Raw genomic sequence first — 26,770 nt, forward strand, 5'->3', positions numbered from 1 at the left:
CCTCTTATCTCTTCTCCCAGGCTGAGTTCACCTTCCTGGGTCAGCACTTCTGGGAGGCCTCCCTCTCACCACCCCCCCGTCCCTCGGCAGTCCCCTCCTGCCTAGGCTGCGGTGGGGAGTCTCTCCAGAGTCCAGTGTCCCCTATAACAGGGGCCGCAGTTTTCCTGAGGCAGGGACTAGGGACAAGGTGCATTGCGTGCCTCCCGCCCCCATCTTGGGGCCTCCTATTGGTGGCGCCCACTTATCTGTCAGGCCCTGTGCCCGGCGCCTCACTTTCATACATTATCTCATTTCGTCTTCACCTCCCTCCTGAAGCAGGCCACCTGGGTGAAACTTCTGCACAGGGAAGCTGCTCTGGGGCCCTGAAATGAAGCCGACGTTAGAATCAGAGAAGAGGGGCAAGTCCTGATTTGGGGGCTACCTGGCTGTGACTCTAGCCTTGGTCCTTGTCCTCCCTGAACCTGTATCCAGGCCCGGAAGGTGGGAATGTTACCCATCTTGGAGGGTAGCAGGAGTGTAATCCTCTGGCTGCTTGGAGGATTACAGGAGCGATGTGAGAGAGGCTGCACGTCAGCTCTCTCTCCTGCACCCCCCAAGGCCAAGGGCACCCACCCCAGGGACTCTCCCCCTCACTGGCCTGCCGCAGAGGCAGCGAGCTCTCTGGAATTCCTCCATCCTACAGGCTGGTGCTATGGGCTGGACCTTGGCTTCCGCCATGAGAAATGAGCTGAGCTTGCCCAGACAGGGGATCCAGGCCAGCATGGCCCTTCCCAGCCTGCCGACTCTCCTGCCCTGCCCCCGTGAAGGCTGCGCCTCCTCCAGCTGGCCGTGGTGGAGAGGGCTGCCAGGCCCACTGAGACACCATCCACACCCCCAGGCAACCTGGCTGGCCCAGCTGGGGAAAGTGTGGGTGGTCAGAGCCAGCTCCAGAGCTCCTTCATTTAATGATGCAGAGGCCACCCAGAGAGCATGGCCATGTGGCCAGGGTCACACACGGAGCTAGCGCTGCAGCGCTTTCATCTGCCGAGCCAAGGAAAGAACACTGTGGTCCGGGGATACCTGGACCTCAAAATGATCTTTTCCTCCTGCTCCATGAAGGAAGGACTAGTTGAGGGATGCCCCCAACTTCAGATACTTTTCCAACCAGTTTGTGCTGGAGCCTACCTCCCCACTTAGCTGCTCATCCAGTCCCACCTCCCTGCCTTTGCTTACGCTGTTCCACCTGCCCCAGACAGCCACCTCCCCAAACACAGTACACTCTGTCACTTTTGCCTTGCCACCTGGTGTTTGTCCCCCTCTGACCAAAGGCCCCGGCTCGCCTTTGGGGAACCACTCCTCCTCTCATATGAGGTCTGGGTAGGGTCCAGACCCTGTCATTCATTAGCCCTCTGGGGCTCAGGCATGAGTCTTTTTTATTTTTTTAAACGTTTGGGGGGGGGGTGAAATAATTATAGACTCACAGGAAGCTAAGAGTTTTTTAAAAGCTTAGAAAATATTTGAGACTTGAAGAAAAAAATTTGTTGGCCCCAAAATTCTAAGACTGAAGAGCTGAAATTAATGTTTACTGTGCTCAAACCTAACACTTGGTAGTCATAAAAATTGTATTACCTTGAAAACAATTTTGTGGGTTGAATTTTCTTCGAAAGTGTGCCCAGTTCTCTCTAGAGGTTGGTCACTCCTAAATTAGATCCCCATAGCCAAATAATGTCTAAAACAAAAGCATAAAAATATTTGGGAAAATGTATAGCAAAAACTCCCCATAAATATATTTAATGGGGGCTGTGGGTACATTTTCATGTTTTCTATAATGTGCTTGGGACGTGTGTATCAGGAGAGTTTGGGGCTGCAAAGAACAGAAATCTCAACGAAAACTGCTTGAAAATTAAGGAAAATTCACATACCAAGCAGTCTGGAGCTAGGAGGTTTCCATGGTAGGTTAATTCAGTGGCTCAATGAAATCAAAGATCTGGGTTCCTGCATGATCATGGATTGTGGCCGTGTAGACAGTCCTTGCTCTTCTGCACAACCACAGTCCACTATTCATCCTTGCTCTTAGGACAGACAAGCTAAAGGATTTGGGATGAACTGTCTTCACATCTGCAACAGCCTCTCGAGTGAGTCAATTAAAAAATGTCAAGATATTGGATCAGCCAAAAAGTGAACGATCTTTTTGGCCAACCCAATATATACAGAGCAATTAAGCAAATCGGACAAATATGAACAACTGGGAATCTAGGTGAAGGGCACATGAGTGTTCATTGTGCTGTTCTTGCACCTTTTCTGTTGGTTTGAAACGTTTCTAAATTAAAATTTGGGGAGTGTGACATAATAAGAAATGTATATTTGGTCCATGACCCTAGTTCCTGACACAGAGTTCCTAAATCCTTTGGAATTTCCTAAGTGATATGGGTGCCTGAAAGAGCATCTTTTGTTCTAACATTTTGGTCTCTGACCCCAGTTCCTGACACAGAGCTCCTAAATCCCTTGGAATTTCCTGGGTGATAGGATCTTATTTTGTTCTAATGAGGTGACTCTTGGTGGGTACCTGGATGGCTTCAGGAGGGGGGCTGGTCACCAGAAAGACCAAGCAGTGATCAGAAGCTTGTAACTTTCAGCCCCACCCCCCATCCTCCAGGGAGGGGTGAGGGACTAGAGACTAATGATCAGTCATGCCTATGTGATGAATCCCCTCCATAAGAATCCCCAAACCACACAGTTTGGAGAGCTTCTGGTTTGGTGAACACATCCACATGCTGGGAGGGTGGCACACCCTGACCCCACGGGAACAGAAGCCCCTCACTTTGTACCCTCCAGGACCTCATGCTATGTATATGTCTTCATCTAGCTGTTCATCCGTAAGCTTTATCATGTCCTTTATTATATAATAAAACCGTATTCGTAGTGTTTCCCGAGTTTTGTGAGCCGTTGTAACAAATGATCAGACCTGAGAAGGGAGTTGTGGGAGCTTCCGATTTACAGCCAGTTGGTCAGAGTGCCAGGTGATGACCTGACACTTGTGACTGGCATTGAAGTGGGGGAAAGTCTTGGGGGACTGAGCACTTAACTTGTGGGGTCTGCACTAACTCCAGGTAGTGTCGGAATTGAATTGATAGATTGTAGGATACCCAGTTGGTGTCTGCAGAAAACTGGTGAGTTGCTTCATGTAGAAAACCCACACATTTGGTGTCAGAAGTACTGTATTCTGTGGGCAGAGGAAACAGTTTGCCCTTTCAGTTGGTGTCAGAGAAGTGGGATTTGCTACAAAGGCCCTGGCTCATGGAAACGTGTGGTTTGGGAAGAGAAAGTGTGAAACGTCACGGGATGAGGAACCTTTGATTCCTAGGTGGTCACGTGGTCACCCATGGTATGAGCAGCAGCTGTGCTGCATTGTCTAAAGGTAAACGTGGGGGAATCTCCTGGTGGTCCAGTGGTTAGGACTCCACGCTTTCACTGCCGAGGGCCTGGATTCAATCCCTGGTTGGGGAACTAAGATCCCGCAAGCCATGCATCGCGGCCAAAAAAAAAAAAAAAAAATTTTTTTTTTTTGGTCACGCTGTGTGGCATGTGGGATCTTAGTTCCCCGACCAGGGATCGAACCCGTGCCCCCTCCGTTGGGAGTGTGGAGTCTTAACCACTGGACCACCAGGGAAGTCCCAAGATTATGTGTTTTCTTAACTAACTAACTAAATAATTTTTTTTAAAAAAGGTTAACGTTACCAATGGAATTTAGACATGGCTCCAAGTCCTGGGGAGCTGGCTTACTGATGCATAAGGAATTGTGAAAAAAGTAAAACTTACAGTCCTGTGGTTATGCTTATCTGTAATAGCTAAGATGAAATAAAAAGAGTGCTGGGTGGGACTTTGATGCTAGACCAAGCTCAGATTTCAGTGAGTCTGAGCTTCGGCCACTGTTTCAGAGCCACCCCCAGAGGAAAAAATTATGCCAGGGACAACAGAAAGTACCCCTAAGGCCTCTGGTCACCAAGAAAGTAGTCAACATGCAGGGGTGGGGGAGGAGGGAGGCAAAACTAGGTAACTGTTGAAACCAGGGGGTATAATGTGAAGGAGTTGTTTCATTTTGTGGATTGGTGTCATCAGCTTCCTGAAATATTAGCTGGGAGTCTAGGTGAAGGCCATGTGGTATTCATTGTGCTGTTCTTAGACTTTTTCTGTTGGTTTGCAACTTTTAGAGGTCTGGAGGAAACAACCCCAACAAGCCCTTCCCATCTTTCTGAAGCAGACTCACAAGCAGAGAAATATACTGGGCCATGCTTTGCGATCACTTAATGGCTGCAACCGCTTTCACACCCAAAGCCCAGAAGAGTGAGAGGATGAGAGGGATGCACCCGGAGGGTGCTGGACCACCTCATGGGGCAGCCAATAAACTCTCTTATGCCTTAGCCAGGTTGAGCCAAGTCTGTCACAACCAGAAGTCTCCACAAGAGCACATTTGCTCCCACTTCCTGATGCAGCCAAGCTCAGTCAAGTACTCCCTCTTCCCCAGAAGAATCATACTGAAGAGAATTTTCCAGACCTCGAAGTCCTACCCTCAGCCAGCTCACAGATGGGCACCTGCTCTGCAGAAGGCACTGGGGATGCTCGAGGCCAGCAGGGCAGACATTCACAGCAGCAGCCCAGGTGTGAAGGATGCCTGAAATGGAGAGGGGTGCGCAGCATCTCACCTGAGCTCCTGGAGGGTGAGGACCGGTCTCCCACCTCAGTCTCTACAGAGAGGGGCTGCAGCCTCCCGGAGTCAGCCAACACAAGTTCAGATCCTGCCGCAGGTGATCACACTTTCTAGGTGTGTGCCCTCACGTTTAACTCAACATCACCTTTATGATGCTCATTCCCCAAGGAGTAAAGTGGGATGAGTAATGCAAGCTTGCTGGATTTTCTGAAGGACTGAAACAGATTGGTATATAAAGACTCAGTGAGGCATAAAGTGCTATTGTGCTAAGGTACCACTGCACACAGAGAATACTCTGGAACTGGGGTGAATCATTTCACAAAGCGGGTGGGCCAGTTCCGGGGAGAGCAGGCTCAGGCAGGGGCTCCTCCCCCCGCCCTACCCTGGACACAGACTTCAACCCACAGACACTCCCACTCGCACTTTATTAAGTACGGGAGGACTGGTTACAACAGGGGTGGAGGTGGCAGGGAAGGCCCAGCCCCATCCCCACCATCACTGGCACGCAATAATAAATAGCTGGGGGTGGGCACAGGGGAGAAGTGGCACAGCAAACACTGACAGCACGGGGGGCGGGCCACAAAAGCCCCCCTCCCAAGCTGTGACCACCGTCAGCACTGGTCTGGTACCATGATCAGGGAGGGGTGGGGCTCTCAGCTACAGAAGCCCCCAGAGCCACCAAGTGGCCCCCTTTGTGGAGGAGGGGTGTCTTCAGCACTTGGACCCTTATTTATGAACAGAAATCTGGACCCCTGGCTGGTCCAGTCAGACCCAGATTGTCAAGAGGCCGCTGTCTCTCAGACTTCTGGATTGTTCTATTCAGGATCCAAGAGACTAATGGGTCATTATTACCTAGGGTCCTGATTGGTCTACCCCGGACCTAGGACAAGAAAGGGTCATTGTCGCTTAGGCTCCCAATTGGTCCACTCAAGACCCAAGAGCAACGAGTCACTATCACTTAGCCTTCTGATCGGTCCATTCAGGGCTCAGGACAATAATGATTCTTGGCTACCTAGACCTCTGATTGGTCAATAGGAACCCAGGGCCAGGACCCAGGAGCAGGTAGAGCCCTAGAGGCCCCAGGGAGGAGGTAGGGGATTAAGTGCTCAGAGTTGGGGGAAGTCCTCACAAGGTAGCAGGGCCCAGATTTAAACAAGTGGAGGTCACAGGGCAGGATATAAGGCCACCTGGCTGGGTCAGGCCAGGGTAAACCAGTGGCAGGGAGGGGGCAGCTTCTGGGACAGCAGAGTGCCCAGCCACTGCTGGAAGGGGGTCCGAGGGCCCTGACATCTTCCCTGGGTTCCAGCCCCACCAGGGTAGAAACTGGGGCCAGGGAGCTGGTAGCCCTTAATGCAGCTCTTGGCCCATCACCTCCATCTACAGGAACAGGGTGAGCAAGGGTTGCAGCTGCAGTTGCTGGTCAGGTGGGCTCAGTCCTCCAACCCCTCCATCATGTCCGCGATGCTCTCCACATAGTAATGGGGCACGAGGTCGTGCTGGCCGGCTGCCAGGTAGGCCTGGGCCTCCTCCAGACAGGAGACGCCTGTGAGCGTGAGCACGGTGGTCATGCCACAGCGGTGGCCGAAGAGGATGTCGGTCTCCAGGCGGTCGCCCACCATAAGTATGCGGCTGGGATCCACGCTGAAGTGCTCTGTGATGCACTCGAACATGTAGGGGCTGGGCTTGCCCACCACCAGGGCCTGGCGGCCTGAGGCTGTCTCTACGGCGGCAGCCAGGCTCCCGGTGCCTGCAGGGACATGGAGACTCGGTCAGTGCGGATGGCAGCGGGGAAAGTATCCAAGCCCGGAAACTGGAATTACCATCGAGGCAGCTTGGCACGGGGGTCAAATTAGGCACTGAAATGAGTTAAAAGGCCACCTGCTTCCAAGTCATAGTGTAGGGGTTAAGGGCACAGACTCTGCAACCAGATGCCTGCATTCACACCCCATCTCCAGCTTTCTTGGGCAGGTTATTTAACCTCCCTGTGCCTCAGTTTTCCCATCTCTTGTATGGGGATATCAATGGCAGTATCTCACGTGGTTATTGTAAGGCCTGAACGAGCCACTGCATGTAATCGGGCCTGGCTCAGTCAGCCCTGCGTGCGGTTCACAATTTTACCCAGGCAGCCACACGCCTTTGGGCAAGCCAACCTCTCTGAGTTTCCCTAGACTCACTGGAAAGGGGGATCCAAGTAATGCCTACCTTCAAAAAGGTGCTGTGAGCACGACAGGGGCAAATGCTTTGGAAACAGAAAAGCCCTTAACAAACAGCAGTTGTGGTCATTGCTACAAGAATGTGTGCTCCTGGCATCGGAAACTGGCACAGCCCGTTTGGAACACAGCAGGGCACAGAAATGTTCGCACCTCTGACCCAGTCAGCCTCCACTGGGAAAGTGATCACAAGGCGAGAATTCAAACTGGAGACAAACAGCTACATGCTTGAAGATGTCCGTGGCCTCAGTAACTATAATAAGCAAAATTGTGGAACGCACCCAAGTGTTTAACAATAGGAGGACTGTTTAGAAAAGGCTAATTCCCAGCCCAGTACCATCCTGTCCCACACAATGAGTCCACTGTGCCCGTCTCAGTGGTACATCTTTGTGCCAGAATGTTCTACCTTCACACTAATGATGAGCACATTCTAAAGTGCCAGGGGCTGTGTGGGAGCTCAAGAACGCCCATTTTACAGATGAGAAAGCTGATGTTCAGTGTCGTTAAGTAACTTGTCCAGGGTTGCACAGCTTAATAAGTGGCAGATAAAGGATATGCATTCAGGTAGGTCTGCCCCAGACACGTGCAGGGCCAGCTTGTACTGGCTTGGGAGTGCTGAATGTTTCATTTTCAGGAATTCTGAAATGAGTTGGTGGTTAAACAAAGCCACTATTAAAAGTCAACTTACATAAACTTAACAATCAAGTGAACTATGTTTAAAACAAAGGTAATAAATTCTCAAAACTCATCACTTCCTAATTATTTTACCATTATCTGTGCTCTTGAGGTTACCTGCATCCTAATGATGGAAATATTACAGAATGGTGTGTACATATCTTCCCAACGCCATGATGAGAAGTGACTTCACGTTGGTAGGCTGAAATCAGCCACACTGGGGGAAGTACTTACTCCACAGAAATTGGGAAAAGGCATAAATCAAGACTCTTCCAGTTACTAGACCTCAGTACTCCACTGGTCTGACCCCGAATGCTCTGGGCCTCCTGTCTCCCTTCTCACAGGGGATGACACTCAACTTGATTAAGCCGAAGACACAGAAGGTGCACAAACAGGAAGAATCCTCAGCCCTGCGGCCCCCTGATGAGGAGGAGGAACTTCCTTAGGATCAAGGCAGAGCTGGCCCAGAGCAACCCTGTTGGGAAGGTCTCCCTGACCTCTGACCTAGAACTTGCCTGCTTGTCTTCCTGAGAACTGGGTAGGGAAGAAAAGCCATTTGCCCTGTTAGTTAGAAATTCCTTCCAGGATGGGAAGGGCTCAACTGTGTCACCCCAAAGTGATTTTCTCAGCTCAAGAATGGTAGCTCTGGGGACTTCCCTGGTGGTCCAGTGGGTAAGACTCCATGCTTTCAATACAGGGGGCCTGGGTTCAATCCCTAGTCGGGGAACTAGATCCCGCATGCATGCTGCAACTAAGAGTTCGCATGCCGCAACTAAAGATCCTGCATGCTGCAACTAAGACCTGGCGCAGCCAAAATAAATAAATAAATAAATAAAAAATATTAAAAAAAAAAAAAAAGAATGGTAGCTCTGTCAGCATATTCCTTTCCTTTTTAAAATAAATTTATTTATTTTTGGCTGTGTTGGGTCTTCGTTGCTGCACGGGGGCTTTCTCTAGTTGCAGCGAGCAGGGGCTACTCTTCATTGCTGTGTGCAGGCCTCTTGTTGCGGTGGCCTCTCCCGTTGCAGAGCACAGGCTCCAGGCGCGTGGGCCTCAGCAGTTGTGGCACCCGGGTTCAGTAGTTGTGGCTCGCGGGCTCCACAGCGCAGGCTCAGCAGTTGTGGTGCACGGGCTTAGTTGCTCCGCAGCATGTGGGATCTTCCCGGACCAGGGCTTGAACCCGTGTCCCCTGCATTGGCAGGCAGATTCTTGACCACTGAGCCACCAGGGAAGTCCCAGCATCTTCCTTTCCTACCAGGTCGGAGCCGATCCCTCTTGGCCCCCCATGTCCCACCTCACTCACTCAGCCAATATTACTGAGGCCCAACTATATGCCAGGCACTGTGTTAGGCACTGGGAATAAAGCAGTGAATGAAACTAGGATCCGTACCCTGGGTGAGCGAGCATCCAAGCAGGGGAGTCTATGAACGTAACTCTGTCCTCAGACCACTACATCCCACTCTTCTCAACATCCTGTCATCCAAGGCTGGCATATGTTTTGCTGGTGACGTATTCCTAAAACAACAGGCATTTCTACTTGCCAGCTCAAGTGGCTGCCACGTGGTAAATAGGTAAACACACAATTTAGAAGACCCATAGGGACTGCAGAGGGGGAACTGGGGTGAGATTAGCATTATTTCAGATTTTATGCATATTGGGGCCTTTATTAGTGTTTTTATTCCACTTTCAAAGCTGCATGATTCAGTTGTGCTCAAACAGGACAGCAGCGCTCTATTTGTTAAGCTCTGTCTCCCCCTCTTGGCTGTGGGAATGACCAGCAGAGCCGGCGGGCAAAGCCAGGTGGGTGCTGAGACCCAAGGGGCACACGTGGGCAGGGCCTGGTCTCTCCCCAGCTCCTCCACACCATCCTTCCTGAGCCCCTGGAGGAGCTTCTGAACCCACAACCTTAACCTGAGCTTTGAGGCCTCCAAAGAAACTCACTTTGCATAGCATGGCCTAGGGCATGAGCTACTGCAGCTGGGAGCCCTGACCAGCGCCCTCACCTTGGATTTATGGGGAAACTGAGACTGAAGTGGTCATGCAGCAAAGCTAAGACAGGCCTAGAACTATAAGATTCTCAGCCTGGAACTGGTTCTGCCATGGCTCAAGCCCTGTTCCATTCCCTAGTGCCCTGTCCTGCAAGATGCCTCTTCCAGGAAGCTTTCCCAGATCTCCTCAGCTCTAGGACCTCCCTGCCACCCATCTTAATACTGTGTCTACTCCTCAATCGATTCCACCCTGCCCTCCTAGGATTCGGTATCAATCGAGTCAGCGGCCAGCAGGGAGTGAGCAATGGAGATCTGTCCCTGCCCTCAGCTTATTGACTCGTTGTCCACACACACACTCACTACTGTCAGTTAGCCTCTGCTACCACCTGCTCTTGTCTAACTTGAACCCTCCAAGATGTAGGAGCCTCACTTGCTCCTGCTTTCTCTGCAGATCTGAATTCCCAAATGACAGCAGTGAAGAGTGCCTTGGATGGAGGGGGTGGGGTTTAGAGGTTGGGGGTAAGGTGGCCTCAAGACCCAAGTTCAGATCCTCTTGCTCTTCGGTGGCTCACTTCCCTTCTCTTAGCCTCAGTTTAACTGGGAAATGGGACAATAACTTCCATCTCCAGAGTAATTCTGAAACTAAATAACAGACACCAAGGTGCTTCATAAAGCTCTGTAATAGGAGAGGTCTTGGATACAATTTACATCATCTGAGCACCTACTGTGTAGCAGGCACTCATCCTGATCACTCTCTCCTCAGCGAAACTGTCATGGTTACTATTCCCATTTTACACCCAGGGCAGAGATGCTCAAAGGTTACGTAACTTCACAAGATTACAGAGCCCTGGAGCTGGAACTGGAACTCAGGTCAAACTCCATCCACCTTCTGTGCTCCCCACACACCTGCCTTCAACCTGCGCTAGAAACGCCTGTTCCAAACCTCCAACGGGGGTGGGAATCCTTCCAGGCTTTGTCCCCAACTCTCCGACCTCACCCCGATGGCGGGTGGGGAAAATGACAAGAGCCCTTGAGGCTGGTTCAGAAAGGCTAGGATTGGGAGTCGGGGCCCTGGATTCCGCCTGCAACTCCTTGAGCCACAATGGGCCTCAGTTTTCTCATCTGTCAAACCGGGACCCCACTGCTGCCCCTCACAGGGTGACGGCTGCAAGAATTACCACATGTGGACATGCAATCATCCTGGGCTCTTGCTGGGTGGGGACCGCCCTCACATCCCTCCTGTTCCCCACCTGTCACCTGAAGACGCCCCTTCCCCACCCCACTCCCAGGAGTGGAGGGATAAGCGCAGGCCGCCCCCTAGATCAGTTTCCCCGCCAGCCCCGCGCTCACCGGGAGTCCGGCTGCCGTCGCTGAGCGGGTGCCACGGGTCGCGGTCGGTGGCCACCAGCAGGCAGTCGGGGTCGCGCAGGTGCGCGCAGGCCTCGCTCAGCTTGGCGAAGGAGAAGTGCTCGTCGTAGCCCACCAGCACGGCGCGCACGCGCGGGGCCGAGCCCGGGTCCTCGTCGGGGTCCCCCGCCAGACGCAGCCCCGCGGCGCGCAGCTCGGCCCGCAGCCCCTCGCCCCCCACCACGAACACCGCGCCCTGCGCGTCCGGCGGCCCGAGCAGGCGCTGGCGCAGCAAGCGCGCGGCGCACAGCGCGGAGCTGAAGAGCTGCTCGGCGCGCAGGCCCCCGAAGCCGAGGCGCGCGAAGCGGAGGGCCAGCTCGGGCCGCGCGCGCCGGCTGTTGTTGCTCACGAACAGCGCCGCCTTGCCAGCCCGCGCCAGCCGCTCCAGCAGCTCTGGGGCGCCCGGCACGGCGCGCTCGCCGTTCCACAGCACCCCGTCGCAATCGAAAAGGACCCCCTGCGCCCGGCCCAGCACGTCGCGCAGGGCCGCGCCGCGCAGCCGTTCGCAGCGAGCCATGCAGCCGGCTAGCGGCCCGCACGCTCGCGCCGCACCGCTCTCTTTCCGCGAGCACGGCGCGCTCTTCCGCATCTGGCTGGTTCCCGGCACCTGCCAATCGGCGCTCCGGAAGGGCCAGGGGGCGGGGTCACGGCCTGGCCCGCAGCCAATGGGGGCTAGAATCTCGGGGAGGCGCTGGGCCGCGAGCTAAGGGAACCTGGAGAAAAGGGCGGAATCGCAGCCGCCACCGAGGGAAAGGGACCAATGACGGCCTAGCCTGGTCCTTCGTCACGCCCCTTAGTTCCGCTGGGCCAGTAGTCGCTGAGCTTCAGCCCTAACTAGCCTCTTGCAGGGATGGGAGGCTGAGAGACTGACGCTCCTTTTGACCAATAAGGAGTTACAAGTAGAAAATATGGCCGGCTCCGCGTTCCCCAGCCAATCAGAAGCTTAAGACAGCTGGTTGCTAGGAGGAAAACAGATGCTATAGGAGATGTTATCTTTGGGTCAAATCTCATTGCCCTCTGAACCGTGATCACACCAGTTCCGAGCGAAGTCCTGAGAAGAGTGTGGGTGTGTTGGGGAGAGAGGCACACGGTGTCCTCTCGGACGCTGGAGCCCTTGGTCTAGACCAGTGGTTCTCCACTCTGGCTGTGCAGGGGAGTCCCCAGGGGAAAGATTTTTTTTTTTTTTGAGATATAATTTACATACAGTAAGATGTGTAGATCTTAAATGTACAGTTCCATGACTTTTTAAAAATATATTTATTTATTTTAGTTATTTATTTTTGGCTGCTTTGGGTCTTCGTTGCTGTACGTGGGCTTTCTCTAGTTGCGGCAAGTGGGGGCTACTCTTCCTTGCCGTGCACGGGCTTCTCATTGAGGTGGCTTCTCTTTGTTGGGGAACACGGGCTCTAGGCGCGCAGGCTTCAGTAGCTGTGGCACACAGGCTCAGTAGTTGTGGCTTGCGGGCTCTAGAGCGCAGGCTCAGTAGTTGTGGTGCACAGGCTTAGTTGCTCTGCAGCATGTGGGATCTTCCCGGACCAGGGCTCAAACCCGTGTCCCCCGCATTGGCAGGCGGATTCTTAACCACTGCGCCACCAGGAAAGTCCAGTTCCATGACTTTTGAGAAACGTTTTTTAAAAATACCAATGTGTGGCAGGATCCCAGAAATCCTAGTTTAATTGTTTTGGGTGAGACCCGGCATTTCAAAATTTCTTTGCTTTTTTAATTACCCAGGGATTCTACTGTGAGGCCAGAGTGGAGAGGCACTGGGCTAGAGGCAGCCTGTCACCCGAGGACCCTGGAGCGGGAAGGAGACAGAGCAGCAGTAGCCAGTTGCCCAGGGCAGTGATGGGACCCAGCTGCCTAGGTCCCCACTTGGGGAGGAATGTGTCACAACTCTGAGGTTGTCTGCCAACCTCTGAGAAGGTTCTGAAGACGTGTCTGACCCCCTGGGAGCAACTGGAGCTTCAAAGACCTGGGAAAAGCCACACCCTGTCACTCAGGCTCTGAGGCTGATATTTTCTGTTCTTCAGTGCCCTGGGCCTTTGCTCCTGGCCTTTGCATAGGTGGTCTCCTTTGCTTGGAATGTTCTTCCTTCTTCCCTTTTTTAGCTGGCCAGCTCCTGAAAGACTCCCCATCAATATCACCTCCTCCAGGAAGCCTTCTTGACGTCCACCCTACACACATAAACACACACACACATACACACACACACACGCACACACACCAGTCTGGGTTAACTGGCTTGCCCCTAAGTGGGCTAACATGGGTTCCCAGTGCCATGACACTTGATTCTTTTTCTTTTTTTTTGGCCTTGCCACGCGGCTTACGGGATCTCAGTTCCCCAAGCAGGGATTGAACCTGCGCGCTCGGCAGTGAAAGCGTGAAGTCCTAACCACTGGACCGTCAGGGAACCCCCATGACACTTGATTCTAATTGTCAGTTCTCCTGCCCGTCCGTTCCCAGGAGCTCCTAGGGCATAGGGCTGAGTTGGGACCTAGCCCAGAGTCTGGCACAGAGCAGCCTCAGGGAATATTTGAGGACAGATCCATCCCTGCTCCACAGGGGAGGCTTCCCTGCCTTCTCCAGGAGCAGAGAACACCACAGGTTGGGGGAAACAGCAACAGCAGTCATCACTTATAGGGCACTTCTGTGTGCAAGGGCGGTGCCTTGGTCTTTACAAGTGTGTCTCTTTTAATCCTCAAACCAACATTTCTGTGGTGGAAGTTGTTAAATGTTTTCACAGATGAAGGAAACTCCAAGAAGTTAAATAAATTGCTCAGGATGTGAGGGACAGATCCAGGCTCTGGAATCAGGCAGACCTGGGCCAGGTCCATGCCTCACTTGCCATGTGACCTTGGTCATTTTCTGAGCTTCAGTCTCCTCACCTGTAAGAGGTAATGGGATTTACTTCCCTGGAAGAGGATTAAATGGAAATCATGCATAGAAAAGCACAATGTGTAGCACAGAGTAAGCGCTTAAAATGTTGGCTGTTATTATTTCAGACAGGAAAAAAGAAAGGAGGCAAAGAACAGGTAATTTTTTCCCCTTTATCAAAGTGGCTTCTTTATTTCAAGAACAGAAAATAAAACTATCATTTGGGCAGCTGCTCCAGTTTTGTCCAAAATAATTTATTTACCAGCCTTACAAAAAAATATGTTGGCAAGAGAAAAATAAAAGTCCTGTAGGAGCAGGCAAGCCTCTCCTTCCTTCCGGCGGCTCCCCTGGGACCCTGCCAGAGAGTGGGGAGTTGGCTGAGGGGCGCCCCCAAGCCCAGGGTGGATCCAAGAGTAAGAGGTATGGAAGTGGAGGACTGTCCTGAGTCCTCCTTGCCGTGAGGGCCGACCCAGCGGACACCGAGGCACTTGTAGGCAAAGGCTGGAGGCCCTCACCCCCTTGGGAGGGGTGAAGGCTGTGTCCTGGGAGGACAAGGTGGGGAGGAGGGGATGCTGAGGGCTATCGGGGAGAAGCCGCCGGCTCAGTCTGTCTCTGAGGCGAGGCTCCTGGGCCGGGGCTGAGGGGGGATAACTGGGGGAGTGGGGGCCCTGCCTGCAGCCTCAGGGGCCCCTCCCTCCTCTGCGGCCGCCCCCAGGTCCACATCGGCAGGTGCGCTCAGAGAGACTGGGATGAGGGAGGCTGGCCCCGGGGAGGCCGGGCTGGGGGAGGCTGGTGGAGGCCGGCTCTGGCGCCGGGCAGGCTGAGGGGCAGTGGGGGGCAACGGGGGTGGCACCGTGGGGGCCCGGAGGCTGCTGCCAACCAGACGGCGGGGCAGAGCCCGGGGGGTCACAGGGCTGCCAGAGCCAGGGGGCGGGGGTGGGGCTGGAGGGGAGCTGCGGGTGCTGGAGACCTGGGGGGGCGGCATGGTGGGCCTGGCCGGCGCTGGGCGCTTGGCTGTGGAGGAAGGAGAGGGGCGGTTAGGCGTTTACACTGCCTGCGGCAAATCCCCAAGCTCGACGCCACCTTGGGATCTCTGAATCTGCTGTATCTGCCGTTCACTCTGCCGGGAACAGTTTCCACGCTGGCTGCTCACCATTCGGGCCTCGGTCCACGTCTGTCCTCAGCTAGAGTGCCCCTCCCCCGCCCTGCCCCAGTTACTGGCATATTTTCCAGTCGTATTTTCTTCACGGGACTTCTTGCCCTCTGAAATGATCTTGTCAGTTTTAATTTTGCTCGATTATTGCTTGTCTCCCTGACTAGAATGTAAACTAAGCGAGGCCAGCTGAAGTCCAGCTGGCTAGCACAGTGTAGGTGTTCAGTACAGAGTTGCTGAATAAAGAACTGCTGCCTGTTCCACCTGCCACCTGGGTCCTCCTCACCTCCTCTCAGAATCCCACCGGAACTGCCCCACCCCAGCGCTCAGATCTCCCTGCACAGTCCAACCTCACAAGGCAGCCGAGGGGCTAGGTGGGGCAGGACATCTGGACCCTGGTCCTAGCTCTGTCTCCACCCACTGGAGGACCTGGGCAAATCACTTGCCCCCCGGGAGCCTCAGTTTCTTCATCGGTGAGATAAGATGACAGCCTTGACCTCCCAGGGCTGACGTGAGGACCAGCGCAGGTGATGCTGTGACCGTCCTTTGACTTGTGCTCCAGTGAGCACACATCCTGCTTGCACCCCATCCAGGAAAGGCGGCTAGAAGCCCCCTCCTGTAAGAAGATCCGTGTGCGACCTGCTAGCTCCTGCTGGTCCAGAGGCTCCTGACGCTGCCCCACCTACTCCCATCCAGGTGGAAAACTCTAGAGCCTCCTGGGCTGGGTGTCCCAAGTGTCCTAGTTACCCTGGCTGACTCTCCACCTGAACCCTCAGCCTTCTCACCTGCCTGGCTTTAGGCCACCTGAACAGGTGAGTGCACCAAAGGGGCTCAGAAGGAGGCTACCAAACCACCAGCACCGCCACCGCCCTCCTTCGCTGTCTTTTGAAGACCCCATCCTCCCTCTTCACTCTGTGATCCCTGGTCTTCTTGAGGGACTGAACTCCACCGCCCCCAACACTCAATCGCTGACCTTTATCGAGCATTTACTGTGTGCTGGGTGTGGGCCAGGCAGCACCATTTAATTCTCCAAATAGCCCTACAAGGCAGGTGCAGTTATTGTCCCATTACACAGAGGAGGAAGCTGAGGCACAGACAGGTGAAGTCACCTGCCCAACGTCACAGAGCTGGAATCTGAACCCAGAGTGTCCGGCAGCAAAGCTGGGCCCTTAGCCACCTGGATTCCTGGTCTCCCCTGGCTGTCTGAAAACATGGGACAGTCTGGGATTGCCCGCCCCCTTTCCCTGCCCACCCTCTGCCCCCCTTCTCCTCCCACAGCCAACTCACTCCTCCGAACCATGTCCTCTGTTGGGGCGGCTGCCTCCAGGGAGCTCCTACTGACCTTGGGGGAGGCTGGTCTGGGGGGTGCCTCAGACTCTGCCCTGCGAGGGAAGGAGAGGGTTAGGGTCAGCCTTGGCCATCTCCCAGAGGACTCCTGGACTCCTGGGGAGATTCCCAGCCAACAGGCTGAGTTTGGGTCCTCCCAGGAGTTGTTCTCCACCACTTTGTGGCTGGGCCTGGGATCTGATAAGATGCTTCTGGCATGAGCCAGAGTTTGTATCCACTGAGCCCTGGCTGCTGTGTGACACTGCGGCAGTGTCTGAGGTCCCTCATGTGGCCAAGATGTGGGGTAGAAAGAAGGGCCTCCCCTGTATCTCAGCTCTTAGTCCCCATGTGATCTTTACGGGATGTTCCGGCCACTAGAAGCCAGAGAACGGATGAGAAGCAGGGGAGGAGGCCAGGGTTCATTCCTGGCTCTGCTCCATTGGCTACTCCTTGGGGAGGCCTTTCCTGAGCCTCCCTTGCCTGACTCCTGTTCTCTACTCGACCCCCCGACCCTGTTCTACTGTCCTTGGTAGCACACATCACCGCCTGACATTATACTGTGCCTTCATCAGTGTTCTGGTTGATTCTGTCTCCTCACTCCCTGGAATGCGAGCTCTAAGGGCAGCATTTGTCTGTCTTGCTCATCTGAGGAAATTCATGGTTTGGGCCCCAGCAGTCTGTGATAACTGATCAATACCCGCTGGGTACGGAGGCAACATGGCACCATGTTAAACCTTCCAATTTAAAGGACCAAAGAGAAGACTGGAAGGTACAGAATTTACACATTCCAAAATGATCAGTTCCCTAGTTCCCTAAATCTCCAGGGTCTGAAACAGTGCCTGGCACATAGTAGGTGCTCAGTAAAGAACCATATAACACAGAAGGGAACACATCAGAGATTGAGAAGAATATGCCTCTGAGGTCTCTATCCTACCCAGTCCAAACTGGAAAACCTGGTATTTGGGATGAAAATATAATAATTATATTTCCTAAAATGCTACTGGACACCCTGAGAGATGGTGCCTCAGGCTGGGCATCTCGAGGCCAGGACAGGGGCCATTCATACCCGTCAGTCCTTACCTTTCCTTGAGAGCCACCGAGACTGGGGCAGGGGCTGAAGCTGGAGCTGGTACAGCGGCCGGGGTGGGCGTGGCAATCGATGGAAGCTCCTCAGAAGCCGGCCTGTCGCTGACCTTGTCCTGGGGTGCAGGCCCTGAGAACAGGCCCGACACGTTGAAGTTGATATCTGCAGACAGAAGGGAGCAGATATGAACTTACAGAGCTTCCGCAGGCCTCCCCGCCTCAGCCGGTGTCGGGACCACTTTCCCTTTCCCCTGATGTTGTCTGGACCATGTTTCGCCTTCCCACTCCCAGGTGGGCCTCACAACAATCCCACGAAGCAGGCATCATCATCCCCATTTTACAGATGAGAAACTGAGGCTCAGAGTGGAGAAGCCATTTCCTCCAGGCCTCGTGGTGAGTTTGCAGGGTTGCCAGGGACTGAAGCTGAGTCTGGAGGGCACCAAGCTGGGCAGATGAAGGCACAAAAAGGGACACGTTCACAAAGGCGGGAGCTTTACCTCCAGGGAAGAGGGTGTCTGCATTCTGTATCAGAGCCTCGACCATGCCCACCACCTGGATGGATGAGACGGAGGCTGCGTCCAGCTGGGCCAGGTCCCTGGGACAAAAAGAAAGTGAAAGTGAGTCATCATTTAGCAAAGTCTAGTGACCCCAACTCTCTGGCCCTGTGCTGGGCACTGGAGACACAAGGATCAGGTGAATAACAACCCCTCACATAAAACAGCACTTTACAGTTTACAAAACATTTCTCCGTTTATTATCTCATCTAATTCCCAAAGCAAAAATCCTCAATGTTTGTCTAGTTTCTCTCCAATTTACAGATGAGGAAATGAAGGTCCAGAGTGACTTCCTCAGGCCCATCTCTGGAAGGTGGGGGGCGGCGGGGGCGCTAGAATCATATCCCTGGGCTCCTAGCTCCCCGTAACAGGCCACCAAGCACCCCATTACTGCCTTTACCCAGAATGCCTATCTCCAAAGCCCCATGGGGTCCATGATCCCTTTGGCTGCTCCTCACAGCAGCCTTGAAAATTGGAGCTGCTCAACCTACTCCAAGGATGGCGAAACTGAGGCCCAGGGGAAAAATAAGCAGCAGATGTTGGGGGGGGAGGGGACTGCCACCTTCCCCCCAACCTGTGGCCACTCACCCTTCTTTCTCAGGGGGCCACAGCAGGTTGGGCCCCAGGACAATGGCGATGTTGCTGGGTGTCATCTTGTTCACCTCCTGCTCCTCGGCCAGCCGTGCCAGGAACTTCATCAGGTACCTGGGGCGTGGGAGGGGGACTTGGACCAGGGGCAGGGCATCTTGGGCCATGAACACCCATGGATGCCCCCCAAGACCTGAGACTTCTCCAGCCTGGGATTGCCAAAGAGTGGCAAAGACACCACACAGGACATTTAGGAAAATTTTTACTAGTTACATTAGCTGACCTACTGAACACCACCTACGTGTCAGGCACTAAGTCGAGAACCTCCCAGCCACCCTACAGAGTAAGGACTGTTATGCTCCAAGTCTTCCACACGAGGGTGCTGAGGCACAGAGAGTTAAATTGCTAGCCTAGGACCACATAGTGGCAGAGGTGGGATTTAAAGCCGGGTGGTGTGGCTTCAAGGTTCAAGGTATGTGTTCAGTTCGACGTCTAGTATAAAAAAATACAGTTAATACATCAAAGTGGTATGTTCAGAAATATTGCTTAGGACAAGGACACCAGCCCACGGCCCAGAAGTGGCAGCTGGGCCTTGGCTTGGGGAGGCCCGGGTGTGGGCTGGGGGCTCACCTGAGGTTGCTGAGGTTCTCACGGGTCAGGCGGCTGCACACCTCCTGGAGGGCCTCCAGGCGGGCTCCTGGCTCCTTCAGGCTGTGGATGGGGGAGAGACCTGGTGAGCCTGCCCTGAGTGGCCCCTCTGCAGCCTCGTCCTCCCCAGCACCGGCCCCACCCCCATCCTCACCTGGCTGCCCTCATCCAGTCATCATAGAGGTCAAAGGTCATCAGGGGCTCCGGCAGCTCCCGCAGGTAGGACTTGAGGGCACCTGGAGTGGTGGCGGGGGCTCAGATGCAGTCCCCCAAGCCCCCAACTTTACCCCCAGTTCTCAGCTCTCTCCATGTTAGGAACCTTTAGCCCTTGTTCACACTAACGTGTCTAGGTCTGATCATTTCTTTGGGCCACGGGCCCTTTTGAGAAAATGATGAAGCCTAGTGATCTTGTCCGCAGAAAAACATACACACGTTTCAGGGGGCTCACCATGGACCTCAACATTAAGGACTCCTATGTCTCCTCAGATGTCTTCTTGGCAGATTATCAGGCCTTAAGCCAAACTATCATGGGATCATTTCAGGCAGCTTCAGGGAAGGGATTTGGGGGGAAGGCTCTCCACCCAGGGCTCCTCAGAGCAGGTACCTGCCACAGCGTGGGGGTCAGAGCAGAACTCCTGCAGGCTGCAGGGGTCTGAGGCCATTGTCTGCTTGAGGCGCTTCAGCACTGAGGCCCCGGCGGCCAGACGGAAGAGGCCCTGAGGTGCGAGAGGGGGCAGGTGGGGATCATGGAGGGGTGGGCGGGGCAGGACACCCCAGTTGGGAGGCCCTGGCCCACTCATGGCCTGGAGTAGGCCTTGGGGGCCCCACTGGGCTGGTGGGCAGAGTGAACACCACTGTATTTGTGGTTCCTCTCGACTCTCAAGGTCTAAGATTCTGAGCAAAACGGGAAGTCTGGGAGGAGCTCAGAAAAGTCGTGGGGAGACAGGAGTCTGGTTAGGAGTGAAAGGGAGATAGGAGGCCCAGCAGGACTGTCCTGAAGCCTAGGTCTGTCTTTGGGTGTGGTCCACCTCCTAAGGGTCTGTCCTCAGGAAAGCAGCCGATACACTAGCACGACCGAGTTGCAAAGGACGGATGAGGGCAGCATGTGGCTGTGACTCACGTGGAGTCTCCGGCTTCACCGCCACCTTCTCACCTGCTGGCCTCTGCCGCCCCCTTGCAAAATGGAGCCAATGAGGGCTCCCCCCAAGGGTTATTGGGATAATCCAATGGAACAAGGAGCGCAAAGCGCTGATGGCACAGTGCCCGGCCCACGTGAGCATCGTTAAGTGGGAGGTGGTATCAGTTCAGCAGCAGGAGGCCACGCCTTCTCCCGGCACCTGTACGCTAATGGTGAGATTACAGGTCCCAGCACGGGCAGCGTGTAGGAGGTGTGGGACTGAGTGAGGGCCCTGGTGCTCCTTCCCCACCCACCCCAGTGAGTCCCACCTCTTCCTTCATGCCCTCAGAAAGCAGCATCATGACGCAGGCCTCGATGGGCAGGGCGATGTCCCGGCCCAGCTCTCGCAGGTGGGTTCCCAGAGGCACCCCATACACCCTGGAGAAGGGGGCGGCCATCATCGAGGGGGAGGGGTCTGCAGGGACGAGACAGATCAGCGGCCCAGGGTCCTCCCACCTCTGAGCATCCAGGTCAGGGCAGACAGGGGCATCCCCAGACATTCTCAAGGGGCTACCACCTCCCTCCTGACCACCCATGCAACACATCCTGAAGTCATCCAACACATCTCTTGAATCCGCCCACCTCCACTGCCCCCACCCCAGTCCGGGCCACCGTCACCTCCCTTCTGCCTCCTAACAGGGTTCCAGTGCTGCCCCTTCATTCCATCCTCCACGCAGCAGCCGGAGCAATCTCTTCATCGCAAATCTAATTGAGCGCTCCCCTGCTCAGAACTCATCCCTGGCTCCCTGCTGCCTTTCGTGATGGAGTGCAAGCTTCTTAATGTGCCCCAAGCAGGGTGGGGGTCGGGGCCTGCCTGTGTCCCCACCTGTTTGGCTGTGGTTCTCCCTCAGCTCAGCCAGGGCCGTGTCCAGCGAGCTCAGAGACTTGCGATGGTAATCGGCCTGAATCTCCATGAGCTATGGAGACAAGGGGGCACCCCCGGGGGAAGTGAGGGAAGCTGAGCCTCCCCCAGAGGCCACAAACGCAGACCCCTCCCTCCCACCATCTCGCAGGGGGTCTCAGTGGCCCCTGAGCTCCGGGTGGCAGGAGCCTGGTCTTGGACTCACGTGGATGAAGTAGTTGGCATAGGTGTCCTCCTTGGTGGCAAAGTGGTACAGATCGGCCAAGTACTCGTCCTTGGGGACAGAGAGGGCAGGGCTTATACCAGCGAGGCTGGGGCCCAGCGGGGAAGCTTGGAGGGAATAGCAACTTGCCCAAGCTGTACGGGGAGGGTCACAACCAGCTCTCCTCTCTCTGCTTACGGTTTGCTCCTGGGGCCAGCCCGCAGGGACCCCTTTGAACTCTTGAGGGGCTTTTACAGCTTCTAGTCCTCTTCTCTGTGTCCCTACATCCTCAGCACTGTGCCTTGTGTTACTCACCACTCATTTGTTCACCCATCCTTCATTCATTCATTCATTCACTCACTTAGCAAACACACTGAGATTCTGGTGAACAGGCGTCTCTGCCTCCCAGGTGTTATGCGCATGGTATAGACAGAAGTGGCTACGAGGTAATGGCTAAGTACACAGACCTTGGAGCCTGACAGCCTGGGTTCAAATCCCGGCTCTGCTGCTTCCTAGCTATGTGGCCTGGGGCAAGTCACGTCACCTCTCTGAGCTTCAGTTTTGTCATCTGAGAAATGGGGACAGCACCCACCCCTGCCACCACCACACACTCAGGAAGCCCCAAGTGCCCTCACCTTGCACTGCTCCACCTTCCTCTTCAGCTCCTCCTCCTCCTCCTTCAGCATCTCCACCTTGTTGGCTGTGGTGGTGTAACTGCCCGGGCCGCCACCCAGGCCCTGACCACTGCCTGAGTTCTTAGCTGCCTGACTGAGCCTGGGGATGATCCCAAGGTGGGGAGGTTACCGTCCCCATCGCATGTCCAGAGCCAAGAGCCCCTCCATAGGCCTGACCACATAGGATTCCGGAATTTATAGATGCAAATCCCAGAGCTAAACTGGCCTTGGGTCTCTGCCCACCCTGGGCAGAGTGCTCTGGCGCACCCCCTGGTGGTGGGCTTGGTGATCAGGGCCACGCACCTCCAAAGTGGAGGGCGGGGCCCCGCCCGCCATCCAGGGATCTTGGAGGATTGCTTATGGCTATCCCGGGCTTTGGGGTACCCCAGCTGGCACAAGCACATGCACATACACGCACAGAGGCACCCTCACACGCACTGTCCCCATATGTCTTCCTAAGGACCAGGCGTGTGCACAAGGACACACACTGTATTCAGTGGGCCCTGCAGTGTCCTCCTAGTGGGGGAAGGGCCTCGAAGCTCTGTGGCCACATCCGTAGGCTGAAGTAGGCGTGAACCTCACCTAGAGGCTGTGGCTCCCACCTGCTCTTGAGTGTGTTCCAGTCAGACACCAGCTTCTGCAGGCTTTTCTTGTGCTTGAGGATGGCTGGCAGCTCCTCCTGGGGGCGGGCACAGGAAGGGTTCAGCGGGCTGCGGAGGTGGGAGCTGGAGGCTGGGGACGCTGGGGGCAGAGGGAGGGCGCAGGGTCACCTCACTCAGCCTGTTGAGCGGCTGCAGGACGTCCCGCTCCAGGGTCATCTCAAGCTCGGCCAGGATGCGGGCAAGCTGGTTCTGAATGGCACAGCTCATCTCCAAGGCCTTCCTGTGAATGAACACAGCACCCAGTGGGCCGGGCCCCACAGCCCCTCACCCCACTCCGGAGAGACCGGGGAGGGGGGCCTCCTCCCTCCCCATCACCCCCCGTCTCTTCTATCTCTCCTTCGTCTTCACTGAGCCCAACGCCCGCGCAGGTCTGGCCGCCCTCACTGACCTGGACACTGTTCCCAGCCTGGTCATCCTTCCACCGTGGATGCCCTCCCTGACTGGGACCCTCTCCTGACCCAGATCCCTCCCTGGCATCTCCAGGTGAGGGCCAAGGTCCCTGTCGTGCTCACCCCATGCTGGAATCGGGGTCCAGCTCCTTGAAGCTCTCGGCCATCGTGGTGGACAGAGCCATGAGGGGAAGCTTCTTCTGCAGGGAAGGGCGGGGCCGGCTGTGAGCGTGAGGGCATGTGCTCGCCCACTGGGTTGCTTCCATGCCCCTGCCTGAGCACATGGCGAGTCTCCTGGGGGCAGAATCCCCACCAAGGCCCTGGGCGTGGACAGGGGAGGCGGGAACCCAGGAGGGCCACGGACACAGGTGAGAGTAGAGGCAGGATGATGACAAGGCACGGTGGAGGTGACGGCTCCCCATAACCCTGTACAGAGCCCCCACCCATCTGAGGCCCCCTTGCCCCCTCCCAGAAGCCACTTGATTGGGGAGGAAGGAGTGATGGACCAAGTCCCATCACTGAATGGAGAACTAAAAACAGAGGGCATGGAGCTTGCCCCAGTTCACAGTTAGAGGGAGGGTGGAGAAGCCAGGAACACAACCTCGGAGTGGGCCCTCTCCCCTGCCGCAGGGCATCTGTGGCTGACCTAGCCCCTGCGGAGCTTAAAACCCTCCACGGTTCCCTATTGCTCTGGCCACACGGAATTGTTGTCCAGTTACAAGTTTGCCCCCCACATTCCTACCTAGCATTGTAGAGAGCACCAGCTTAGGTCAGGGAGACCAGAGTTCGAATCTCAGTTTTGCCTCTTACTAGCTGTGTGACCTTGAGTGGGTCACTTTACCTCTCTGTCTCCGTTTCCCCCTCAGTACACAGTGCTAATAAGGGCAGCCTCCTCCTAAGGTTGTTTTCAGCATTAAGTGAGGCAATGCATGGAGATATCCTAGTAACAGACTAGCAGTAATCAGTCCATAAATACTGGCTGCTGGTTAACACCAGAGAGTAACACTCAAAATCCAGCTCAAATGCCACTTCTTTCAGGAAGCCCTCACAGACTGCCCAGTTGTGAGCACCTGCTCTGGGTGCTGATTGGACAGAGAGGTTCAGGTGCTGTCAGAGGCCTGGCTTTGGCTCAGAAGATTGGTGCAGGCGGGCGGCGTCAAGAAGGGGATGGGGAAGAAATAGGATCTCATGAGTGGGGTGCCGGAGGAGCCTTGGGACAGAGCAGTCTCCACCCCCTTGGTGCCAGAAACTCAGACTAGTGGGGAGACCCCAGCCCCGACCTCGCTGCCCCGCTGGACAGAGGTGTCCTGCCCAGGCCCCTCCTCCCTGGGACCCCCACTCACCACCCGCTTGTCCATGTCCGCCCCGCTCTGGCCCTGCAGACAGGCCTGCAGCCGTTTGTGGACATTGTGGGCTGCTCGCTTGGCCGGCTCCAGTCGCTGCTCCACCTGGGAGGGGGTCCAGGGGTTATGGATCGTGGGGGGCTGTTGTTCCCCACGCCCCACTGTCCTGTTCTCCCCCAGAGCAGGAACTACCTTTCTCTTCCCTCCTCCTGGGGACCCCATTGCCAACAGCGTGGGAATGACTCAACTCGGGCCCCCAATGGCATCCCTGCCTGGCCCTGTGCTGACAGCCTGCATGGGCCTGCCCTGCCACCCGCTGCCGGCCCAGGCACATACCTGCTGCAGGTCCTCCCCCAGGAACTCGGCAGTCTCCGGGGTGCTGCAGGGGGAGACAGCTTCTGCTGAGCTGGCCCAGGTTAGGAAACCCCCGCCTCCTCCTGCCCCCCCCCACTGCAAACGGGGCACCTGAACCCCAGTTGCTTCCAGTGTTCCTCCCAGTCAGGCCGCCCTGGGTGGCCCGCCTGCCTCATCCCAGTCGGAACACATTCCGTGGGGGCGGGAATAGGATACCGGGCTTTTTCCTCCTCCACCCAGGGCTGTGTCCTGAGAGAGGGCGGCCGAAACCGAAGCGGGGACTGGGGGAGCCTCTCTCTTCTGCTGACCTGGGGAGAGGAGGCCCGGGCTGCCCCAAGAACAGGAAGTGTGCGAGCTCAGACTCCTGGGCTGTTGGTCACAAAGGACTCTGGACTGTGGTGGTGGGCAGGTCCTGGGCCCCTGCCCGGGGACACGCTGGGGACACTGAGGCTCAGAGCAAGGTGGCCTGACTGCCCACGCTCATATAGGCATCTGCGCCAGTGTGTGACTAGAGCAGGTCTGTGGACACCCAGTCCCCTCCCCTGAGCCCAGAGAATGAGAAACTCCCAGCACAGGGGGAAGAGGAGAGAAGACAGGCCCTGGGAGCTCCCCAAATTTCCGCCCTCCACACCACCAGCTCAGGGGCTGTGGTGGGAACGTGGGGATGTTTCCACCTGAGGCTGAGAAAAGCAGAAACAAGACAGAGAAGCAAGGAGGCCTCTGGGCTGGAGGGCGGCGGGAAGAGGCGCAGGGCAGGGCAGGGGCGGCCCCTCCTCCCATCACTGCCAGGACCCTATCTCTGCTGCTCCCGCAAGGTCTGGGGCCCTGACCGTCCCTCCCCCGCAGGCAACCAGAGATGGTTAACAGTCCCCCCTTGTACAGAGGGGACAAGTGAGGCCAGGGAGGACCGTCCACTCAGGGGCTCATGGAGACAGAGAAGACCCAGCATCCTTGATCCTCCACCCACCCTCCAATCACGGGTAGGGGTGCCCCTTCCCCCAAAGGCCAGCGCCTGCCCCTCCTGCTCTGGCTGGGAGAGGGGGTGGCATTCAGAGGGGAGGAAAAGAGGTGGCCAGTCAGAAGGTGGCTGTCCAGCTGTCCTCAGTCTCCCCCCGACCTCCCACCTCCCCTAGGGTCCTGCCGGGTGAGAATGGGACTGGAAGGGAAGGGGTTGACACTCACCGTCCCAAGCTGCCCGTGTGGGCCAGCTGCCGCATGCGATGCAGCTGCCTCTTCATCATCTTGGGGGCGGGCTGGGGGCCGCGGGGTCACGGTGGGGGTCGAGGGCCCGGCAGCCCCCGGCCCAGCCTGCCTCTGCCTGCGCTGCCTCTCTCGCCCCGGGTGGGTGGGCGGCGCTCTCCGCTTCCTGGGCCAGCCGCGCTCTCGCTGCTGCTCTCTCTCTCCTCCCCCGCTGGCGACTCCGCCCCCGGCCCCCAGGTCACTCCTCTCTCCAAGTTTGTTTTCTCGCTCTTTCGCGTCTTCCGGGCCCCCCAAGGTCGCCCCCCCACGGTCCCGGCGAGTGTGGGTCCGCCGGCCGCCTGGCGATCCACAGGTTGTGCGCGCGGCCCCTCCTCCCCGCTCCGCCCCGCCCAGCCCCGGTGGCGGGAAGCAGGTAAGCCCGTTCCTGCCACCGCGCCTGCCCGGCTTCCTGGGTTCCTGCCCCACCCGCCGGCCTGCAAGCCCTGGGTATAAATAACCTTGGCACCCTCTTAAAGGGAAAACAGGGTTCCATGTTTAGGAGGCAGAGGCCAAGGACAGGCCCATCTAGGCCTCCCAAAGTATGCTGTCCTAGACTCCCTTCCGGAAGGACCTCCTGGCCACCTTGAGCTAAAGGTCAACCCCTGCTCCCCTGCTGGAAGATGGGCTGGAGGCTTTGGCTTCCTGGGGCCACGCTGCTGCAGCGTGCCCTTGGAC

The 26,770-nt window shown here is 56.0% G+C and overlaps 1 protein-coding gene across 4 annotated transcripts; it reads right to left on the reverse strand.

Moving 5' to 3' along the window:
- Window positions 1-4,682: 4,682 nt before the first annotated feature.
- LOC133101510 (chronophin) lies at window positions 4,683-26,323 on the reverse strand. Of its 4 annotated transcripts, none has more exons than XM_061206384.1 (18): window positions 26,039-26,318; window positions 24,839-24,881; window positions 24,503-24,607; window positions 23,283-23,359; window positions 22,879-22,990; window positions 22,711-22,787; window positions 22,070-22,208; window positions 21,438-21,506; window positions 21,197-21,287; window positions 20,640-20,785; window positions 19,798-19,909; window positions 19,348-19,429; window positions 19,176-19,256; window positions 18,546-18,662; window positions 17,901-17,998; window positions 17,401-17,566; window positions 16,282-16,376; window positions 5,094-6,434 (listed from the first exon to the last, which is right to left on the reverse strand). In XM_061206384.1, exons 1-18 carry the CDS (start codon window positions 26,095-26,097, stop codon window positions 6,118-6,120), a joined length of 1,986 nt encoding a protein of 661 aa, XP_061062367.1. In that variant the 5' UTR covers window positions 26,098-26,318; the 3' UTR covers window positions 5,094-6,117. The 4 variants fall into 4 exon arrangements, 3 of the variants coding, with proteins under 3 accessions (XP_061062367.1, XP_061062366.1, XP_061062365.1); XM_061206382.1 differs by lacking the exon at window positions 5,094-6,434 and adding an exon at window positions 14,028-14,855 and having other exon boundaries at window positions 26,039-26,323; XR_009702649.1 differs by lacking the exons at window positions 16,282-16,376; window positions 17,401-17,566; window positions 17,901-17,998; ... (12 more) ...; window positions 24,839-24,881; window positions 26,039-26,318 and adding exons at window positions 4,683-4,902; window positions 10,911-11,666 and having other exon boundaries at window positions 6,059-6,434.
- Window positions 26,324-26,770: the final 447 nt, after the last annotated feature.

Source organism: Eubalaena glacialis, chromosome 11, assembly GCF_028564815.1.
Source record: "Eubalaena glacialis isolate mEubGla1 chromosome 11, mEubGla1.1.hap2.+ XY, whole genome shotgun sequence".
NCBI lineage: Eukaryota > Metazoa > Chordata > Mammalia > Artiodactyla > Balaenidae > Eubalaena > Eubalaena glacialis.

Excerpts from the sequence above, each read along its gene's own strand:
- LOC133101510 (XM_061206382.1), bottom strand. The coding sequence starts at position 26,097 with ATGATGAAGAGGCAGCTGCATCGCATGCGGCAGCTGGCCCACACGGGC. Across the intron at positions 22,788-22,878 it reads CGCTCAACAGGCTGAGTGAG|GAGGAGCTGCCAGCCATCCT; the intron begins GTGACCCTGCGC and ends GCCCGCCCCCAG. Across the intron at positions 19,430-19,797 it reads TGACCCCCACGCTGTGGCAG|GTGCCCTCAAGTCCTACCTG; the intron begins GTACCTGCTCTG and ends CCACCACTCCAG.